Source organism: Trachurus japonicus, chromosome 9, assembly GCF_045865225.1.
Source record: "Trachurus japonicus isolate A0001 chromosome 9, Traja_1.0".
NCBI classification, from domain to species: domain Eukaryota; kingdom Metazoa; phylum Chordata; class Actinopteri; order Carangiformes; family Carangidae; genus Trachurus; species Trachurus japonicus.
Genome location: NC_140915.1, coordinates 34,828,511 through 34,849,879, shown reverse-complemented (window position 1 = coordinate 34,849,879; position 21,369 = coordinate 34,828,511). Strand labels below are relative to the sequence as shown.

The window sequence follows — 21,369 nt, the reverse complement described above, 5'->3', positions numbered from 1 at the left end:
GTTTAAAAGTATTAATAGTATTGTTTAATGTTAATAAAACAACTTGCAAAGTGATACCTGTGATGACCTGTTTTATTTTTTTTAGCTCATGTTTCTAACCAGGTTTAGCAATGTTTACATCAAATAATTAGTATAATGACTAAACTGAAACTGAACTTCGAAGGGTTAACTTCAATTTCGGTTAACCCTTTAAAGTTCAGTTTCAGTTGTTGTCGCGTCATGCAGGCGGCGATTTGTGTTGTCACTACATCAAATGGGCTCCTGAGATATCACTTTGTGATTCTGATATCTGTCATTTGATACAAGTTCATTCATAGAAGACTACAGCATTAAGAATGCATCAGTCTTCACAGTGAGGCTCAAGGCTGCGGCATAGATCACGTCTGTTCATGCAGGACAATGATCTTGCCTTGTTCATGCTTTCTGTTCTCATGCGTCGAGAATCATGCACGTCATCATAGGACGGACTGATGACACCAAAACCATATGAATAAATGTACATGGGTGATCAAACACAATAATAATACACACACACACACATATATATATATATATATATATATATGTATACTGTGTATATATATATATATATATATATATATATATGTATACATATAGACATACATAGTATATGACCACCTGCACTCTGATATCAGTTTATGACACCTCTGTGTTAATAATGTGTGGTCAGATGTGTTTGTTCAGTTCTCATTTGTACAAACAGTCATTGAATGTGTCATTATCATTTCTACATTTGCTCTCATTGTTCTTTCAGTGTCAGTCAGTCTGTGATTCTGTCCCAGTCAACTGATTAGATTAAATTATGATAATCCTGTCTTTTGTTGACCGACTCCCGTGGTCTTATCATACTGCTTTGTCTCTACATCTTATTTTTTTACATCATAAAATAAATCTATGTTGATGTTTAGGAACATATTTTGTCTCGGTGTTGAATCAGCAGGTTTACTCGCTGCGTTTAATTCCTGCAATTGTTTAAGCGATTGTCAGAATGATTCAGTCCCCACTCAGCCTCCAAACCTGGTGTCACCTCGTCCACCCCTCCTCTTTCCTCCAATCCGTCCTGTAGGAGAGTGTGATCTGTGTTTGTGCTACATGTCTGGGGATGATAAAGGCAGCAGATCGGCCGGGCTGTGGATTAGAGGGCTGCTGATTTTCCCCGAGACAATGTTTTAACAGGAGTCCCAGCATGTGGCCTTTTATCTGACAGGCCCACAGTTCATCGTGGTCAAATCGCACAAAACCAGAGGGGAGCAGGGCTTACGCCAACAATTATCACATGAATGAACATTTTGCAGCATGCACACATGTCCATACAAGCTCCCAGCCTCCCACGCGCTCACACACACACACACGCACATGCACACACGCTAACACCCAAAGCCTCACTCAGTCTCTATCAGTCTCTCAATCATACGTGCCACACATGAGCACACAGACAAGTAGACATAGAGAGTAGACACATGCACGTGCGCACTCACCCACCCACATCCACACAAACACACACACACACATAGAAGTCTGTATAATGTTCCTCTTGGCAGCGTGCAGTCCACAAAAATGCAACAAAAAACAGTTATTCCAGAGACTCACCAACTTTTCCCTCATGCCGTATCGATTTTTGCCTGTAGCCATGCATTTAATGGGCACTCATTGCATAACTGGAAGATTTACTTGTGAAATGTTTGGCTCGGAGGCAGCCTGACCGCAGCACGAAAAATAGACCACAGTCACCTCATTTGTCTTTTCTTGTTTTGATTTAAGAAAAAAAAATGGGCAAAAAGAAAAATAATCCTACATGCTACAAATGGACCTTGACGGAGGGGGGGAGGGGGGTGTAGAGACAAAGTGTCTTACATTGAGAAGCTAACAATGAATTCAATTCATTGCCTTCAGTTTGGCCGCAGCACTAAAAAAAAAGGACAAAAAACTGAAGTTTTGGTTAATGAGAACTTCTTCTCCGACCCTGCGCCACCAGCTACAAAGTTCATGGAAACAGGAAGCTACGCTCAGAGGAGCCTCTGTCTCACACACATTTCACACTTTCTGAATCTCACACATGCCAAGTCTGGACTACTAATGCAGTCAAAGGTAAAGATTTTTTACTTCCTCTCTTGGAAATATGAAGAAACCTGACTCATGCAAAGATGTGAGTGCAGCTTTAAAAAAAAAAAAAAAAGGAGTTCACTTTGGCTCTTGTTACCCTGCTTAATCCACAGAATTCACTTTCAGTAGTTCTTGAAGAGACTATTTCTTTAAAAGAAAGTAGCTGCACTGAAAACAGTCTGAGGCAAGGTCTTAGTGTTAGAATATTCAGGACGGTGTTTCTGGAGAGCTCAAACTATCTCCATGGATACGACTTGAGGTTTTTTGTAGTTTGAACGAATCAATTATACCAAAAAGCCTCCGACAGAAATCGCATGGGTAAAAATACAGAGCGAGGTAATGTAATGTCAGTTTTATCATGTAGGCATGAGTGAAATCCCACTGTTTCCTCTGTAATATCAAACAAGGCACCACTATAGAATTAAAAATGCTCTGTTTGAAAATGTGTGCGTGTTTTCTGGCGGTGCTGACCTGTGGGTGCTGAGACGGTTGCCGGGGCGCTGCTCCTGCGGCCCCTCTCAGCCGTGATGCTGATGGTGTACAGCATGCCGGGCGTCAGGCTCCTCAGGGTAAAAGACTCAGAACTGCTCGGGACCACTTCCTCAGACCTGTGTCCGTCGGCCGAGACGAAGACCAGCCGGTACGAGTCCAGTTTGGCCAGGGGGCGCGTCCACTCCAGCATAATAGTGGTCTCCGTCACCTCCGCGACGGTCAGGTCCTTGGGAGCGTCCAGGGCTAATTAGAGAGGAAGAAGGGAAGGGAGGTGGTGAATGGATTCACAGCTTGTCTGAGGCAAACCCCGAGGCCGTCGTCTGAGACTTAACAACGTTACACAGTTTAGATGAAGCTTGTTAAATGTGAAAAAAAAAACAGACAAGGTAAAAACCTTGTAAGTCTGTTACACCTACGGTCCAATCCTTATAAGTTCACATATGATGTCAGCTGATAAAATCATTATGCGATCTACCAGGCGAGGCACAGAGGCAGACAGCTGACCAGACAGTATGTGTGCAGTGCACTGTCTATGGCCAAATACTGATGCTGACTCTGGATTTATTTCATTTACAGAACTGTAAATTCACACTAAGCCTGTAACGATACACCAAAGTCAGGATTCGATTCACATCTTGATATCAGACCCATGGTTAGACACGTGGTTCGATTTTCTTTTTTTTGTAGAAGAGTAGACTATTAAATATGAGAGGAGGCTAAAAATTGCAGGACATGTCTGTTCTGATGATACAAGTCAGAGTTCCTGAAATGTGTGTTTCTCTTCAATTCTACATCTTGGAGGCAACGTCTTTCCCTTGCCTTTAAAGGAATAGTTTAACATTTTGGCAAATTGGCCCATTGCCATAATCCCTATAGTCTTAGTAGGTTCGTTACCTTTAATTGTCGGTGCAAGCTGTTTTTAGAATGGCGGAGCAGAGCAGCGAGCTGCTCAGAGCTACGCTACAGAGGCTCATGGGATTTCTTGGGGGGGTTATTTTATGATGCTACATCTGAATGGCTTCCCATGCATACGCTTTAACCAAGGCAGAAAACAAGACAAAGAATTCCAAAGCTTTACCAGTAAGAGAAGGAGAGAGAACAACAACCAAAATGTAACTGTATGAGGTGCATGTGTATGTATGCAGATATCTTACCCGTCACCGCATTGGTCGTCGTGGGAAGGCTCTCCCTCTCATCCTTCACGGCTGTGACGCCCATCCCATACTCTGTGCCGGGTCTCAGGCCTGCACACAAATAACAACACAGTGATCCAGAAGCATGTTTTGTTTGTACAAATCCACTGAGGTGTCACTAAATGAACGATGGGGAGGCTCCGCAGTCAAGTGGCCAGCTGTTTGAGCTAATGGTTCCAGTGCCTATGGCAAGCACAAAAACGCTCTCATGCGGCTTGATTGCATAATAGATGGCAGCCTAATTGCATTTCATGGTAGGTCTGCGCTCACCGTGGAACATCAGTGTTGTATTTGCATTGATGGATCTATAGGGCCCTTGTCGCAGCGCAGAAACACTACTTGCTATGATATGCCAGACTCTGGTGGCCCTTTGGTCTCCACAATTAAGCCCTCTCTGGGCCCGATCGCCTCTAATTCCTTTATTAACTCCCACAGAGGTCATCACACACAGAATCTTGCAGCATGAAATTACACCTAATGCCCAGGAAACTCATTATCAATAAAACCATGAGCGTGAAGGCAATTACAGATAATAACTGCGTGAAAGAAGTGCTGAGGTGTTTGTGGAGCAGAGGAGGGGGGGGGGGGCGTCGGCTGAATCGATGTGGCCTTTTATTTCCACGGGACGGGCCTCCCAAGGACAAAGAATGGGGTCTGACAAAAACACTGTTAACCCATTTTTAGAAGCTTTTTATGTTGTTTCTCATGGTGTCTAATCCTAGTGTGGAGATAAACAGAAAAAAACAAACAAACTCACATCCGCCACGGCTTTATAATGTCAGTGGGGCCGATAGATCGTCCACTTTTCTGCAAGATCTCATAGTGAAACAAGTCTGAATGTCAGACGCCCCTGGCTGGTATTGTGATGAAATGCCTGTGTTGCCCATGGTTGGCATTTAACTACGAGAATGAAAAGTAATGAGCAGGAAATAAGCAGTCTGAATGTAACACCGACTATTTAAAATGGAGCAACACAGACAGTTCCGTTAAACACTCCATTTGAGCAGCCTCACACTGATCGCAACAAGTTTTGCTCTTTTAATTAAGAGGTCTTATATAATATAATAAGATGTGTAATATTTTACTTCCACTAAAACAGGTTCTATTGTGACTGTCATTCTCAACCAACTGCTACACTCTCAGCAGAGACTCAGACTCTCTTGCTCTTTCTCCTCGTGCTCGTCTAAATGATCTTGTGTTTTAATGAATTAACAGACCAGACGTCAATTTGTCCGTTTTAACATCTGTCCATTAATGACTTCTGTGACAATCTGGTATCGTAATCAGGATCCCAATATAAACATGCTGGTTAACTAAACTAAAGACTGCTGGTCTGATGACTTGTTGAGTGAGTGGATGCATTTGTCTATTTCTGACTGATGACATAACAATTCTGAGAAAGTGGAAAGTGGAACTTACACTGTAACAAGTTGTTGTTTATGTACTTGGTGTACTTCTAAATCTGTAACTTCTAACCCAAGTATTTTACTTTTTTTTTTTTTTCAAAATAAAAGCCAGAATCAATTGAGGAAGTCGTGATGAACCGTGTAGAACTGCAACAAATGAAAAGTGTCAAACCTTAGTGGTGCATGAGGCTGTGAACCTGCGGCATATTCTGCTGCTGAATCTATAAGATGTGGCAGTTATTTGATTCATGTAACTTGATATTGCTGAAAATAAAAGTGGATGCACACCTGTTGTGGTGTCCTACTGTTTCTATTATTTTGTTGCATTTATAACAGGAAAGGGTAAATGACAGAGACACTTCTCTGGATAATGCAGCACAGCTCAACAACCTGGCAACCTGTAAGGTAATAATGGCTGTGTGTGTGTCTGTGTGTGTGTGTGTGTAGTACCTGTGATCTTAGCCTGAGTGGTGTCTTTGGGTCCAGGGGGGAAGAGCAGCTCTCCGTGCTCTCCTCCAGACAGAGGTCCATACTTGATGCGGTAGTTGTCCACCTGAGCCTGACTGTTCCTCCACTCCAGGGTGATGCTCTCATCCGTCAGCTCCACTGTCTGCAGGTCTCTGGGGGCGTCCAGGTCTGACACGCACAAGTTCATTTGTTGTTGTCATTTTAAAGGTATAATATGTAGGAATTCCCCCCATCTAGCGGTGCGGTTGCATATCGGAACGTATTCTTGATGTTGCATTCACGTGAAATCGGGCAGACGTCAGACAGACAACAGACGCTGCATGTAACAGGATAAACAAGCGTCTATGTAAACAAGTGGTCCGCCAGCACGAGGCAAAACAATACAGGCGTGACTATGAATATGTTGTCATGGTGATGTCGTATTGTCGTATTGCCGACGGCCGTCTGCCTGACTGCACCTGAATGCAACATCAGTGTCTCCGTTCTTCCTCACACTACACAGTGGTGACAGTTTTAACAGGCACTACCTGGAAAACTTTCTCCCCGAGCCGACAGCTCCGCTGAGTTTCTATGGTTACCTACGGTCACGCTGCCACTCAACGTAAATAATGGCGATGCAACATGGCCGCCTCGGTTCAGTGCGTTGCCCACTTATGTATTTGTAACGACTTGTAACAACTCATTCTAAGGTACGAGAAAGCTTTCATTTTGTATGCAGGTGTGATTCGACTTCAGTGAGATACGTATTTATGAAAGCCATATTTGATTTTTGCTAATAAAAAGCCAAATAAGTTACACACTGGGGCTTTAACATGACCCTAATGTAGTCCCTTTTAGGCTTATCACCACTATACACTCTATATAATATATACATGATACATCTGATATTTAGATATATATGTATGTATGTGATTCATGTGCATGTTTTAAATACACAATAACCAGGGACTGTAATGAGAAAGCTTCTAAGGCAGGGGTGGGCAGTTATTTTTCCTAGGGGGCCTTACTTGAAACCCAGATCATTGTTGAGGGCCACACAAATTTTTGTCACCCTGTACCTTAATTTTACCGTTGAGATCAAATCTCGAAAACATACAGTGCACTCACCCTATTAGTATTATTATATCAAAAATCACTCCAAACAGCATCTTATTATAAGAACAATTGTTACATTAATACACAAATGTAATAATTATTATTATAATGATAATAATAATCCCATTATCTCTATCATGTGCGACAGGAGGAGGCATAGACGTTTCAGTTAAACATTTAAAAGTAAAAGCTCACTGGCCGTAAAATGCCCAGGTCTGATCTTAGGTATAAAAATGGCTCCTAAGTTGTTGAATATAGAATTTCCTTTAAAAAAGTAGGACCTGGCTAGTTATGGGAGAAGTTCAAAGTCATGATGAGGACTTCTAAGTCATTATGACCAAACCACAAACAATCATAAAAGACCTGCTGTCATATCATGTTAAATATTTATATACATTTGAGTGAATTTGGGAGGACATTTGGTTCTTCAATCATGCAACAGGATATAATCCATAATTAAAGCATGCATGGTCTTGAGGATATTATACTATAATAAACAGCAATGCAACATAGTACATTGTTACTCCCCTGACCTGTGAGGAAGAACTCATAAACAGGAATGCTGGTCCTGTCTCCTGTCCGAGCTGTCAGAGACACCTCGTACTGGGTGTCAGGGGCGAGTCCTCCCAGGTGGTACTGGGTTTCAGTGGAGGACAGCTCCATGACGGTGCGGTCAGCAGGGTTGGAGCTGGGCCCGTAGGACACGCTCACGCCTTCCACCGCTGCCACCGGCTGGAACCATGTCACCAGAGCCGTGGTGTCGGTCACGTCACGTACGTTCACCTGGCTGGGGGCATCGATCACTAGAGAGGGAGGGGTGACATAGAGAGGGTTATTAATCAAATTAACTCATTCTTTGAATCGATAGTTCAACATTTTGGCAAATTTGCCCAGTGCTATAATCCCTATAGTTTTAGGAGTAGGTTTGATTGTCGGTGCAAGCTATTTTTAGAACGGCGGAGCAGAGCCGCGAGCTGCTCATTGTTACACTACGGAGGCTAATGGAATTTCTTGGTTTCCCCCATCAAACTCATCAAATACACAATCCAACAACTCCACAATGCTCTGGTGGACAAGTGGACAACGGAACGTTACGAGACAGAGTTGTTTTCAAGGCAAATGCAGAGACCGCTTGCCGGAAAACTGCCCCGACGGGAACGCACATCAGCGGTTTTGCATGAATTTACCTCAAAAACAACTCTGTCTCGTAACCTACTCCTAAAACTATAGGGATGATGACAATGGGTCAATTTGCCAAAATGTTGAACTATCCCTTTAAACTGGACTCATTTGGGCAATTAAATCATGCTGTTATTATTTTATTCTGATTGTCTCATTTTATCTTATTGCAGCATTTAGAAATAAAAGGTTCAAACTGAATTCAAAATAAACATGACTTTTATTCTGAAAATGACAATGACTGATTTCCATACACTCATGACCTGTATACTCTGCATGTATAGCAGATATAATTGTATGAAGGGGCAGATCTATTAACAAACTTCACATTAATGAAAAATATGATTTCAATAAATCAGAGAACACATGCATAAATTACAGTTAACCCATCGCAGAACTTCCTGTCTCGTATTTGTGTGTCAGTAAATAAAATCCTTCAGACCTTTGTCTTCAACTGGAAACAATAGGCAACTAGCTGTAATTTCAAGTGGTTGAAAAAGGTGACCCATCATAATTTGCATATTTGCTGATGAAGCATGTTTTGTATCATTGTGACTTTAATAACTTGTCACTACCTGCAGATACTCATCATGAATCCTTTGTGTCCACTGTGGTTCTGCCTCCTGCTCCTCTCTGTTTACTGCCTCTTTGATCATCTGCGCTGACTGATTAGTTTCACTTGTTCCTCTCACTCTGTCAGCTTGTCTCTTTTTCATTTTGAGATTAATTTCCTGAGTGTCTTCTTTGTTAATCTGCTCTTATTCCTGGATACGCTTCTTCATGTGTGGTATTCTATTATGCCTATGTCTGTCAATTACCGAGCAGTTCATTTCCCCATCTGCCTGTAAACCCGTTTCTTTTCATTATCAAAGCATCCTCGCTGCATCAGCCGAGCCGCTTCATGTTGGAGTTTGCGTTCTCTCTGACTGTGCAGTGAAAATGTGAACTGATGAAATAACAGACTCAGCAGACATGTCTGGTTTGGTGAATGGAAGAAAAGCTCCTGAGTCGGCTAGCCCGTTAGCTAGCCTGTTAGCCCCTACTCAGCATCCCAGTTGGCTAACCCACAGTCTGCAGGCCTCCAGCTAGTCTCCAAGGTGACCAGCTGCTCTTCAGACAGCATCCTAGACAGGTAACATTCTGTCCCCTGACGTCAGCTTATTAACCATTAGCCTGCACTTCAGCCTGCGCTCTGGGCTGTTCTGGCTCAGGTTCATGAGCCTGCAGCCCCCCCTGTCCCAGGCCAGCCGGTCCACTGTCAGTTCCTATTCCCAAACTGACCGGCAGGTCTGATCTCGATCTGGAAGAGACCTTGACCATCCCCCTGTCTCCCCGGACTCATCTGGCAAATTCCCTCAGATATCTCAGGGGGTACACGTGGGCGTTGCATCATGGAGAACTCAATCAGCCAAGTCCTTCAGCTCCACGGTAATGCCGTCAACAAACATTGTAAATTTGATTATATAATTCAATTCGAGAAAAAAAAATCCAAACATTTGATTGTGAAAATGTAATATTAGGTTTAGAAAGAAAACGCGGTCACAGCTGTCTGCCCCGTGACTTGGCCTGGGCGGTCGCGCTGAATGCGTTAGCTACATGACGGACACCGGTCACACAAAATCACTTCAATGAACTGAAAATTAAATGTAGGTCAAGCTGAAACTAGCAAGTAATTCAACAAGCACCATCTGGTAAGGATCCCAGATTTCACTACCCAACCCTGCTGCAGAGAGAGGATGTAATAGGTACACCGCTCTGCAGGGAGCCCTGGATACAAATAAAAGACTTACTGGTCGTAGATGGAAGAATGAAGAACCTCAAGATAAAGTTATGTTCAAGCTACAGTGAGCCATCCCAGCATTTTCATATTTATATCACTTCTCCAAATTATTCATCTGTCTAAGCAGCATTTAGCTGTTATGCTGCAAACAACTGGAACAAACTACCAGTAGAAAGGAAATCGGCCCCGAAGCATTTTTAAATCCAGGTTAAAAACATTTCTCTTTTTCATGTGCTTACAGCTGAGCTCTTTTAAAGAACTTTAAATCTCAATCTTGGATATTTGCACTGTAAGTCCTCTTAATTGTTTTAATACAAATCAATATTTCATGCTGCAAACTCATATTGTATGCTCTATTTTAGTCTAGTTTTTGTTTTTTGTTTTGTTTCTGTACTTTCTTTTATTCTTTTTCTTGCTTTTAATTGTATGTTTCATTTCCAATTTCTACTATTTGGGGTTTTATTTTAATTTTTAATAATTTTATGTTTTTTTCTGTTTCCAATTCTTACTGTTAAATGTTTTGTTTTTATGTAAAGCACATTCAGTTGCCACTTGGTATGAAATGTGCTATAGCCCTATAAATAAAGCTGCATTGCTTTGCCTTGTCTATGTTTGCACCCAATTATTTCCGAAGAATATTCAGACTTCATTTTTGGCCACTGGTTCCCCAGCAACCTTGAGCCTCTGCTGCCCAGCTATCAACAATCAGTGAGACTCTGAACAAGACCAACAACACCCTGTCTGCCCTGGCTGACATCCCCTCTGTCCCTGTGTCCTGCCCAATGTCTCCCCTGTCCCTCAGTTGGCCAATCCTGCTGATGTCTTGCCTGTGCCCGAGTCTATTTCTGAGTTGTCTGACACGAAGCCGGCCAAACCCACCAGCATTAATCCCTCTCCTACTCTGTGCTTCAGGACTTTACATAGAAAACAACAGACATGGGTGTTTTGACAAGAATCATATGCTGACTGTTTCACTGCCTCGAGAGTTGAACCGCTCACAGCAAACCTTTTAAATGTGTGACTGCTGTCTGTCACTGTGGCAAACAGAGCTAAAGTTAGCTTGATTTGGACAACTTGTTTTTAAAAAGGGAACAACAATTGAATATGTGGTCAAGCATGGTACCACATCAAGCACAGTTAGTGCATCTGTTTGAGGTGAACGAGCATAGACCGTATGTAAAGGGGAACTATGGTTGCTTTTTCCCTGTTTTGGTCGTTTTTTTTCTCTACAGAGCTCCCCCTGCAGTCCAAGTGCATATTTTACAATACAACTAACCCTCCTCCCTCGCCCTTGGTCATGTGCATTTTTTTTTCAATGAAGCCAGGCTGGAGGTGCTGATCTTGCAAGGTTGATTTTCGACTAGGAGACGCTAGGTGGAAGGAGAGCCTCCCTGGAACAAGTCATTTATCCATCACAATCACTCCGAAACAGTTTAATTAAAGGTGTTCAGAAAAGAAAATTGAATGAAGCCCACTATGGGTCTTAAAATTAGTGTAATCATTCATCTATTAGACGATGTAGGCCAAACTTTGTGCAAAATTCTATTTTCAAGTAAATCCGCAGTGAAAGTGTGGTAGTTTTTTTTCACATTGGATAATGCAGGCGCACGGATTATGCGTCACGTTGCTCACAATTCGTCAGCCAATGATATCGGATCCGTCATCCGTCAATCAATCATCTGAGAAAAACGAGGAGACTCGTCCACCACCACCGACCCAAACTCTCCTCCGTCCCTACTCCACTCTCCTCCTCCAGATCCCTGCGTCCATCACATAGCCTCGCTAGCTAACAGTTAGCTACGTTAGCTAAACACACTCGCACACACACATACACACACTGAGCTTGGCCCCGCCCCAAACATTGAATATCCCGCCCGCTTGATAACGACCAATCAAATTCATTTTCCTTACTCGGGTAAACTTGTGCGGCAACTCAAACTCCACGACAAACAGCCATGACAAACAGGACAAACAGCCACGACAGGACAAACGGCCATTTCTGAACACCTTTAAGGTAAAAATTGTGCATAGTTCCTCTTTAACAAGTCACCAAATCTGGACTTACTTTCAGTTTCCTAATGAATAGCCACTGTCATATTTTAAAGAGGAACTATGCAGAATTTTCAAGTTATGCTACATTTTTTCCCTAATTAAACAGCTTCAGAGTAATTATGATGGTTAAATAAATGACTTGTAACATGTTACAGGTAGAATGGATGTATAGCTAACGTTTTCCACCGCTCGTTGAAAGCAAATGCACATGGCCGGGAGGAGGGTTAGCAAAACAGAGGAAAAGCGGCCAGACTTGCACACGTATCAACATGAACTCCACAATGAGCTGAATAGAGCTGCTAGCTACATCACTGTGGAGAAGAGGAAAGTTAACACAGGGACACTGCAGAACTTACAGTTCATTTAGGGCTGAATTTCAACGCCTACTGGAATGAAACTTGACAGGGTCCATTATGCTTCACTCCACGTTGCCAGTTATTATATACTTGTATTTTTTCTTACCTTCATGTCTTACTTTGACCACTATAATATGCTTTTTTACACATGAGTTGCCATAAGCGACAGCAGCAGATGCAGCAGTCAAATCTATTTTTCTTCACAAAAGGCTCTACTTTCTTTTTGTATCGTGGTTATATCACATTGCTTTTTTCCTTGCTCCAGCTGTTGATGGAAATGAATCCTGACCCTGACCATACACCATGAAGGTAGGAAGCACAGGTTGAGTCTGCAGGGATGCCTGGGTGTTATATGCAATGAATACAGTCATTTTGGCAATGTAGGTACTGACAAATGTGACAGTCCTCTTGCATTTATGAGGTTGTTCAAACTATTTATAGATCAAAATCCCGGTGCCCATGAAGGGCGCCTTTTCACCAGTGCCCAAATTGATTTGTCACATGGAAAACAACTTGAGGAAAGTCAAGCCTCTGTGCAGGGCTGATAAAACGATGAATCTATGTTTGAGATTAACACAGATTTGTCATCTGAGACGGCTCCGGGTGTGACGTCCCGGTGTCCCACAATACCATTCTCCTGGGAGGCCGGTGACCCTCCGAGCCTGATTGCTTGACTGACTGGTGCCTCCCACCCATTGTGGGTTTGGGTTGGAGGGGGAGGAGAGAGAGGAGAGGAGAGGAGCAGAGGGAGCCGCTGCACACAATTAACCCTTCAGCATGCAAATCCCACAGTACGCGCTGCAAGGTGGTGTAATGGGAGAGCGGCAGAGAGCAACACAGATAATTCCCAACCTCATAATCCAAGTAGTGCTGGCACGTGGGTGTGCTCAAATAAAAGCATGCATTAATCAAAGCTAGAAAAAAACATTCACCCTCTTTGATTTGTTCTTATCGTACAAGGTTTTAGCTGAGGAGGAGAAATTGCTCTGCTCTTTGTTTTTTTTGTTTTTCCTACTTTTTTTTGTGCCGCTGATGAAAGTAGGCCTAATGTTCTAAACAACCAAATCTTTGTTTGTTTGTTTTTTGCCAGTCAGTTGCTGGTGCTATGACAGAATCCCTCATCTTGATGTAAACTCCTTAATGAATAGGCTTTATGCACAGCTCCACTACTTCCTGAACTAATTAATCAGTTGGTCCAATAATGTAAGACAGGAAATAAAGGAGCTGGCTTAAGTTCAGGAAGTAGTGGAGCTGTGCATAAAGCCCATTACCTCCTGTTCATGTTACATAAAGATGGCCAAAAGATGTCTGTGACATGATTTGGTCAAAATCCCCCCAAGGATCAAACATCACAGCTCTTTTCATCCTCTCAAAACAGCCCTGTTCAGAACGGCTGGTTTCAGTGCCTGTCCCTTTAAATTTATGCAAATGAACCACTGCTTGCCCCTCCCCTTCTACTGGTACTAGGTAGGGGCGGTATTATGCAAATTCGAAACACAGTTACATCACTGGAAGACAACTGAGGGAACAGCTCATAAAACCACATACATTTCAACCTAGGGAGCCTGAAAATTACAGATTTTCCAAACCCAAATATATGTTAAAGAGCCTTCAAAAAGTGATATTTCCATAATATGTCCCCTTTAAGGCTTACTGTCGCTTCTCCAGGCCAGAATCTACGATAGAGGTGGCTGTAAGACAAAGGAGTGCTTGTACCTGTTGCTCTTAATAGGGGGGAACCTAAATGGAACCAGAGAGCAAAGTCTGAAACTGAGTGAACAGGGGCTGGGTGGCATCTGACAGACTGCTTCCAGCCTTTCTCCCCACCTGTCTGCTGAACAGATCAGAGAGTGAGCTCTGCTCTGCTCTGCTGTACTCCCTGTATCTTACCACCCAACTTTATTACGTATTTTAGTGAGTGCAGTTTTTGACCTGATGCTGAGGTTCCAGCTCATCAGTGAGAAGGTAAGCACAGACTCAATACAAGATGTACAAAATAGGGTCATGAGGGACATGTCCACATGAAAGAATGACAGTTGTTAGCAGGCTAGATATTGATTCCTTTTGCAAGAAACATTTTGTGTTCCAACATCTCTCTTTATCATTTATATGACATAAAATCAACAGATGCAAGGGTTTTATGATGCAGGCCAAGGTGTGCAGTGTTCTTTTGCTCTACGAACCAAGATCTAATGAAACATTGACAACTACCTACAGTGGAGGCAAACATGGTGATGTAACTGCTGAATTCAAACTTTTCAAACATCTGGTAGGATAATAAACATGTCTTTACTCTTTTAGATGATAAAAAAAGGTGATAAACTGTGTTTTATATTTTGTTGTATAAAGAATATAAAACTGTCTTGAATGACTTCAGGTCTTGTGGTTGCAGCCAGGGATCAAATCATGAAAAACATTCTGTTGCCAATATGACTTTTCTCACAAGAGTGTCATCATTTAGAGTTGAAGATACTGTATAGTTTCCTTACAATGCAGAACATTATGTGCAACTCATAAGAACGGAGGAGAAAGCATCATAATACAATAAAAGCTGCACAGTCGACATTATCACTGCATTTCCTTCTCAGCAGCTGAACTATAGAAGAAATGAGAAAAAGACCAGAGATTTAGTGGAGATTTTGGGCTATAGTTTTCTTCCTTAACATGTATTCTTTCAGAAAAATCTAAAGAAATGGTAGAAAATTCACATTAAGGTGGTTATTTTACTTCATTGTGTCTATTTCATCCGTAGATTTCTCCTAAATTTACAAAAAGTTAACATGCTGCTGTGACATACTGTGTTGTACCTATGTCTGACCCATGTCATGTCAGGTATCACTGTAAAGCTCCCTCTCTCCTGGACAATGATGTAGGCTCAAACATTGTCATTTCCTACATGTCCGCAACCAATTGTAAAAGTACGATTTACATTAACAATCTATGGAATTTTACTGTACAAGTCTTTAATGGCTGTTTTCTCAAAATTAGTTTTTCCTCAGACTCTTTCATTCCTGTCTATATCCTGAAGGTTTTTCCAGAGGGGATTGTTGATATATCATTCACAGCCTGATTCCTAAAAACAGGGCAAAATCTGATTTTTTGCGGGGGGGGGCTGGTGACAGTATTTTCTCATTTACAGAGTGATAAAAAGAGATATCCACAATCCCCTCTGTAAAAACTTCTGACTCTAATATGTCAACAAAATAGAACAAGAATTTGGAAAGTGGCTTTATCCATTGTTCAGACTTTGGTTCTGGAAATGTATGCAAATTAGCACATATTTAATTAGATATTGCCTCATTTACATGTTTAAACATCAAATCTGACAAAACTTGTAATACAAAAAATATTTGTCTTAATGTAAGTGATAAACATGGGAATTTCATGGTGATATGTGTTATATTTTTTTACCCTATTCACCTGTAATGTCTCCCCTTAATGTGCTCTACACTTAGTTATCAGTGTCATTTATCAAACTGGCTCTTACTGCTGGGTTGACAAAAACACAGGCACACACAAAAAAGGTAATGACAGACCTCTAATGGTATTTCCATGCATTCGTCGGTCAAACACTGCAGACCATTTTCACACCATAAATAAGCAGAGAAGTGGCCTGACCCGCAGCTGGAAGGAGCCGCTGCATGTGTATTAAACCTAATGCTGAATGTATGGCAAACATTGCTGCGCTCTGCTGAAACTGAAATCTCCCTGGGGGGAGCCTAGCGCAGTGTGAATGAAGGTTTCAGTTTCAGTCCACCATGCCCCCCCCCCCCACTTTAAGAAAAATACACATTTAACAACTTGACCAGGAGTTGGAGCAGTGTAACCTCTACCCCCCTCCTGGTCAAGTCTCAAATAGTTTTGTGGTTGAAGGTTGATCTGGCAGGTGAAGTCACACATTCAACCCCATTTTCTCTTTTGATTTTTACCCCCCCCAACCCCCCAGAGTTCCTGAGAGTGTTACAAGCCATTGGGCTTTATAGCCTGATGGAGCTGTGGAGATATCTCATAACTTACCAATAGGGCTGGAAATCCATATCTCTTTTTACTACCGCCACTAAATCACAACAATACAATGAAATCTAATGAGCTAATCAGTCAGGGCTGACATGTCGGCCTGTTTACAATGCTCTGCTGGGAGCTGCTCCAAGATGGATAAGCCAGATATAGAATTCAATGAACCTACGCAGAGGTATGAAGGTGACAACCTGTGTCTGCACTTTAGCTTTGACAGCTGTAAGTGACATTTTATTCCACAACAACCTCTATTTCTAAAAAAAAAAAAAATCCACTTTTTCAATCTGCACCACTGGCTGAACCCCTGAATAGAGAGTTTAGGGCTTATTCTCTGGCAAATGTGTTTCTAATAGAGTTGTTGGGACTAATACTGAGAGGTCAAGACTGCATTTACTTGATATACGGTGCAGCTTTCTATTTCATTTAGCTTTTCTAGAACCCACTAGCCAGGGATTTATTGCTGCACTGTATGAATACGTTTCGGAGGGTCAAGTCTTTTTAAGGTTCATGAGGAGCAAAGAATTTATCCAGAATGAATAGACTGTCCATCCCTTATCTCTTTGTCCTTAAACTTACCAAGTGTTCACTACAAATGATTTCATTAAGGTGTTGCACAAATTGGCCAATTTAACTCCTACAGAACATGTACTTTATACAATTTCCATTTGTTGTGTCAAGGCAGCAGGGATGGTAATAAAGCCAACAGGTAACACTTTATTTGACGCCTATCTCTATAACACATTAACCATACTTATAATGAGTTATAATGCAGTTGTAGCACTGTATAACTATAGTTATAAACACTCATAAATGATCATAATGCTTTATAACAATTACCATAACACACTATAAAGCATTTTATCATGACGTTTGTAACTGGCTGACAATGCCCACATCGATAATGCATTATAAATATAGTTATAATGTGTTATAATTGGCTTGTAAACATGTATAACTATCATTTTAAACACTCATAAATTATCACAAGGCTTTATAACAATAAGCATAACACACCATAGAGCATTTTATAATGTCTTATAAGGTCAAGTATTATAATAGAGTTATAATGCTCTAAAATGTGTTATGCTTATTGTTATAAAGTCTTAGTCAAGTCACAAGTCACAATTTATTTATAAAGCACATTTAAAACAACCTCAGTTGACCAAAGTGCTGCCTTATGATAATTTATGAGTATTTATAATGATAGTTATACACGTTTATAAGCCAATTATAACACATTATAACTATATTTATAATGCATTATTGATGTGGGCATCGTCAGCGAGTTACTAACAATTATAACCTATTATAATGCCTGTCCTTATAAGTCATGATAAAATGCTTTACAGTGTGTTATAATTATTGTTATAAAGCATTATGATCATGTATGAGTGTTTATAACTATAGTTATATAGTGCTATAACTGCATTATAACTCAGTATAAGTATGGTTATAATGTGTTATAGAGATAGGCATCAAAGTGTCACCCAACAGGTAAATGGGTTTCATTGCAATCTACAAATTCTTGCAAAGATGGAATAGGGACATATTCTTGTCTAAAGAGGAAATAATAATCTGATAAAGTCTGGGTCCTTTCCACCTATTGTGATAACTGAGAGCAGTTGTACAGGTTTCTATACTCCGTAGTAAGGATGGGCAATCTTAGGATCTTATATCTTGGATGATTTCACTTTGGCTTATATTACTTTCAGATGAATCATTCAGATTGTGCCATTAAAAGACAGGCTGAAGACATAGTTGCTGTCACCTTACATACACACACCACTCTGAACTGCCTCCATCGGTCAATGCGAGGCCCCATGAGCCAGTCCCAGCATATACAAAATCAATCAGTCAATATGTAGATACTTGATCTGAATAGTTTGGTCTCTTCTAACCAGACCATGCTAACTGTCAAACAGCCAGCACTGCTTACTGCAGCTGGAGACAGCAGTCCTTATCCGGCTCTGCAGCCTCATTGAGTTTTGTGGAGCAGCACATGAACCAGTTCTCCAACTGAGCAGAACAAGATCCAGCATCACCAGCTGCAGTCCCAAAGTCCTCCTACAGGACAGGAGACGTGCCTGCAGGCGGGAAAACCCAAAGCCGAACAAACCAGGACTTTCAGGCTCCCGCTTGTGCGCAGACAACCATACTACACACCACTTATTATGTGATCGCTTGAGTGCAACTAAATCTGTGGAAACGCTCGTCATATTCAGATGGTGCATTAAGATTCTACCCCACAGCTTCTCCAAGAGCCACCACACAGCCACATGTGTAGAGCAGGATTAGATTTCTTAAACCAGGAACAGTTAATGTTCATCATTTATGATAGCAAAAACGGAATTTTGCAAACTGCGGAGATGAACGCCCTCCTCCAAATGTACCACAAAACTAAAGTGAATCTCCAGAACATCAGCAAGAAGAAAAAGTTAATCATTGCACTTTTAAGATAATAGTAGCAATAATTCTCCAGTCAGATCCCAATATTCCAATAGAGATTAAAATAAATGACATCATTAAAAGAGCCGCAGTCAGAGGATTGTTTAAGCATGATGGAAATGAGGTATTTATGTTATTTATGAATAATATGAGGAAGGTTGAGGACTCACTCACTTATATAACACACTTCTTCTACAACAGCATAGTGACAGAATGAATTGACCATCACCATTTCATGGCTTTCACATGGGAAAACAAGATACTCAAGATTAAATTACAGTTTGTATTATCTATTATATTCTACATTATTGGTTTTCAATGTACACAATGGGGGAACAAAAGCTTTTTGATTACAAAATATCATGCAAATAATCAGCCAAAGCCAGCATATTATGCAGTGGTTGGACGGCAAGACAGAAATTGCCAATTTCCGCACAAAATGCGTGAAATATGCGGGGCTTACATGATTTCAGAATCCCTGCATTGTCGTTGCAAAAAAGTCATAGAAAGTTGGAAAATGTTGCTTCACATGTTAACTTCACACAGGATCGGCCATTTTCCCCTTGTTGCCCTGGGAACATTATGAAGCGATGTAATTACGTGACGCAAAACATTATCGCCTCACGCGAAGAAAATGTACTTCTCGTTTTTAAAGCTACGGATCTTTATAGACTCAGGAATGTTTTGAAAGATTGAGCCATATTAATTATGTTTTGAAATAAAACAAGATGAGAATGTTGCCTATCATGGGAAGTCATTGGAAATCTTTCTCTCTTTTCACATTAAGGTTGTAGCCTAATGAAACCAGGCCGCTGGGTGAATCACTTTTTTTTTGCCAGCTCTCGCAATTTTTTGCAAATTCCTGCAATTTCAGAGCATAAAATTGCATTTATATGCCACATTTTTTAAAAATCCAGCCACATAATAAAGGCCACCAGCACCAATCACAAAAAAAACTCTGTATTTTTCTGGCAGGACTGAAATATGATTGAGAGAGAGTAAAGACATGCAGTAAAGGGTTAAAGGGATAGTTCACCCAAAATTCTAATTTCACTCTACTCACCCTCAAGTCAACTAAGAGCTGTGATAATTTTCAGAGTCCTCCGTGCCTTCTCTGAATTATGGGGGGATCCGCGCAGCAGTATTTGTCCATATAATGGTTGTCAATGGATACCACTTTTCTTCGTCCAAAAAGACACACCAAAAACCATCCAATCATGCGAGATTTGCACTGACACAGGAAGAGCAGTGAACTGAGACACTGGGAGCTTCCCCTACAAACAAGCTTAAAATATAGACTTATTTAATTTTTTTCGGAACAATTTATCATGTCGGCTCTTCAATACAAGAGGGACATTACAGACGAGCAGTATGGAGGTATTTGGATGTTTTTTTGGTGTGTCTTTTTGGACGAAGAAAAGTGGTATCCATTCACAACCATTATATGGACAAATACTGCTGCACGGACCCCCCCCGTAACTCAGAGAAGGAACGGAGGACTCTGAAAATTCTCACAGCTCTTAGTCCACATGAGGGTGAGTAGATAATGAGTGAAATTTGAATTTTGGGTGAACTATCCCTTTAAGTCAGAGAGCCCGGTGCAAACTGACTACACGTTCACCATTCTGGAATAAAAACCATTCCAACACGCCTGAAACAAAAGATCGATGAGCCAGTCGGCAGTTTGAATGTTTACACTTACTGGTGAAGACGTTCTTGGAGGCAGGGGGTCCGCGCTTGTTGTTCTTCACCACCTCCAGCTTGACCTCGTACTCCTGGCCAGGCCCCAGGCCCGACTGCTCAAAGGTGGTCTCTGGACGGCCAAGGGAGTTAAGAATCTCTCCGTCCTCCTCTTTCTGCCAGCACCAAAACACAGCAGTCATCAACCACTTCAAAGACTAGTGCTGGCATAATGTGAGCGGTGAGGGAAAGAAACATACAAATCATACATAATGGCGCTCTGGGTGGCGTTTGGACTTAAAGAGTTGACAGGGTACTCAGTTTAATAGTGTGGCTTTGAGTAACTCCCAGTGGCACTGTTTGGAAAAGGTTTCTATGAATGCTCAGAAAGGAAAATAAAGCAGTAAACAAAGTAACATTTGCTATATGCTGTATGGGGTCATTGAAGCTGTCAGGACGTCCTAACAGCCTTGACTGCTGTGTGTTTGCATTCTGGCATGGCTCAACCACTTTCCACTGGATCCTCACTCTGATCCTCTTGCGCGCACATTAGGGAATTACTGCATCTGAAGATGGGAGTCTGCAGTGGTTCATATATGGTTTCTACCAGAGGAAAATATGGATAATGATGTGGTAGGCTCTAGAGTTCAACCACTCCCTGGAATACAGAAGCTCCATTAACATAATAGGAAGCAGGACTCACTGTGTTTCTGAAGATGAGGTTCCAGCCATCAAAGGGAATGTCCAGGGGGTCCCACTGTACCTCCACCGACGTCTCCCGCACGGACTTGAACTTGAGTCCTTCAGGCTCAGGCAGATCTAGGAGAAACGCAACAAAACTCTTCAACCCTCTGTCGCCATTTGTATCGAATTTGATACAAATACATGAGTTTTTGAGACCTCTACATCCTCACTGTGATTTGTTTTCCTGAAAAACCTAATGTATACAATTAGATACATGCAATGATCAGATAATCCACCTGGGTGCAGTTATTTATGCACCAGCAGACCCAAATGTGTTTTCTCATGGATATTTTTGCCAATTTTGAAAAGGTTAAGGTAAGAAAAACCTAAGAATTGTT

General features: G+C 41.4%; 1 protein-coding gene across 4 annotated transcripts in view; it reads right to left on the bottom strand.

Moving 5' to 3' along the window:
* tncb (tenascin Cb) overlaps positions 1-21,369 on the bottom strand; it is a 138,439-nt gene that overhangs the window by 29,480 nt on the left and 87,590 nt on the right. For all 4 annotated transcript variants that reach the window (XM_085787627.1, XM_085787625.1, XM_085787626.1 and 1 more), the window contains 6 exons: positions 20,991-21,106; positions 20,310-20,463; positions 7,312-7,581; positions 5,666-5,851; positions 3,771-3,860; positions 2,596-2,859 (listed from right to left, as the gene is read on the bottom strand). In XM_085787627.1, the coding sequence (XP_085643753.1) occupies positions 2,596-2,859; positions 3,771-3,860; positions 5,666-5,851; positions 7,312-7,581; positions 20,310-20,463; positions 20,991-21,106 (1,080 nt within the window). The remainder of the gene's footprint in view (positions 1-2,595; positions 2,860-3,770; positions 3,861-5,665; positions 5,852-7,311; positions 7,582-20,309; positions 20,464-20,990; positions 21,107-21,369) is intronic.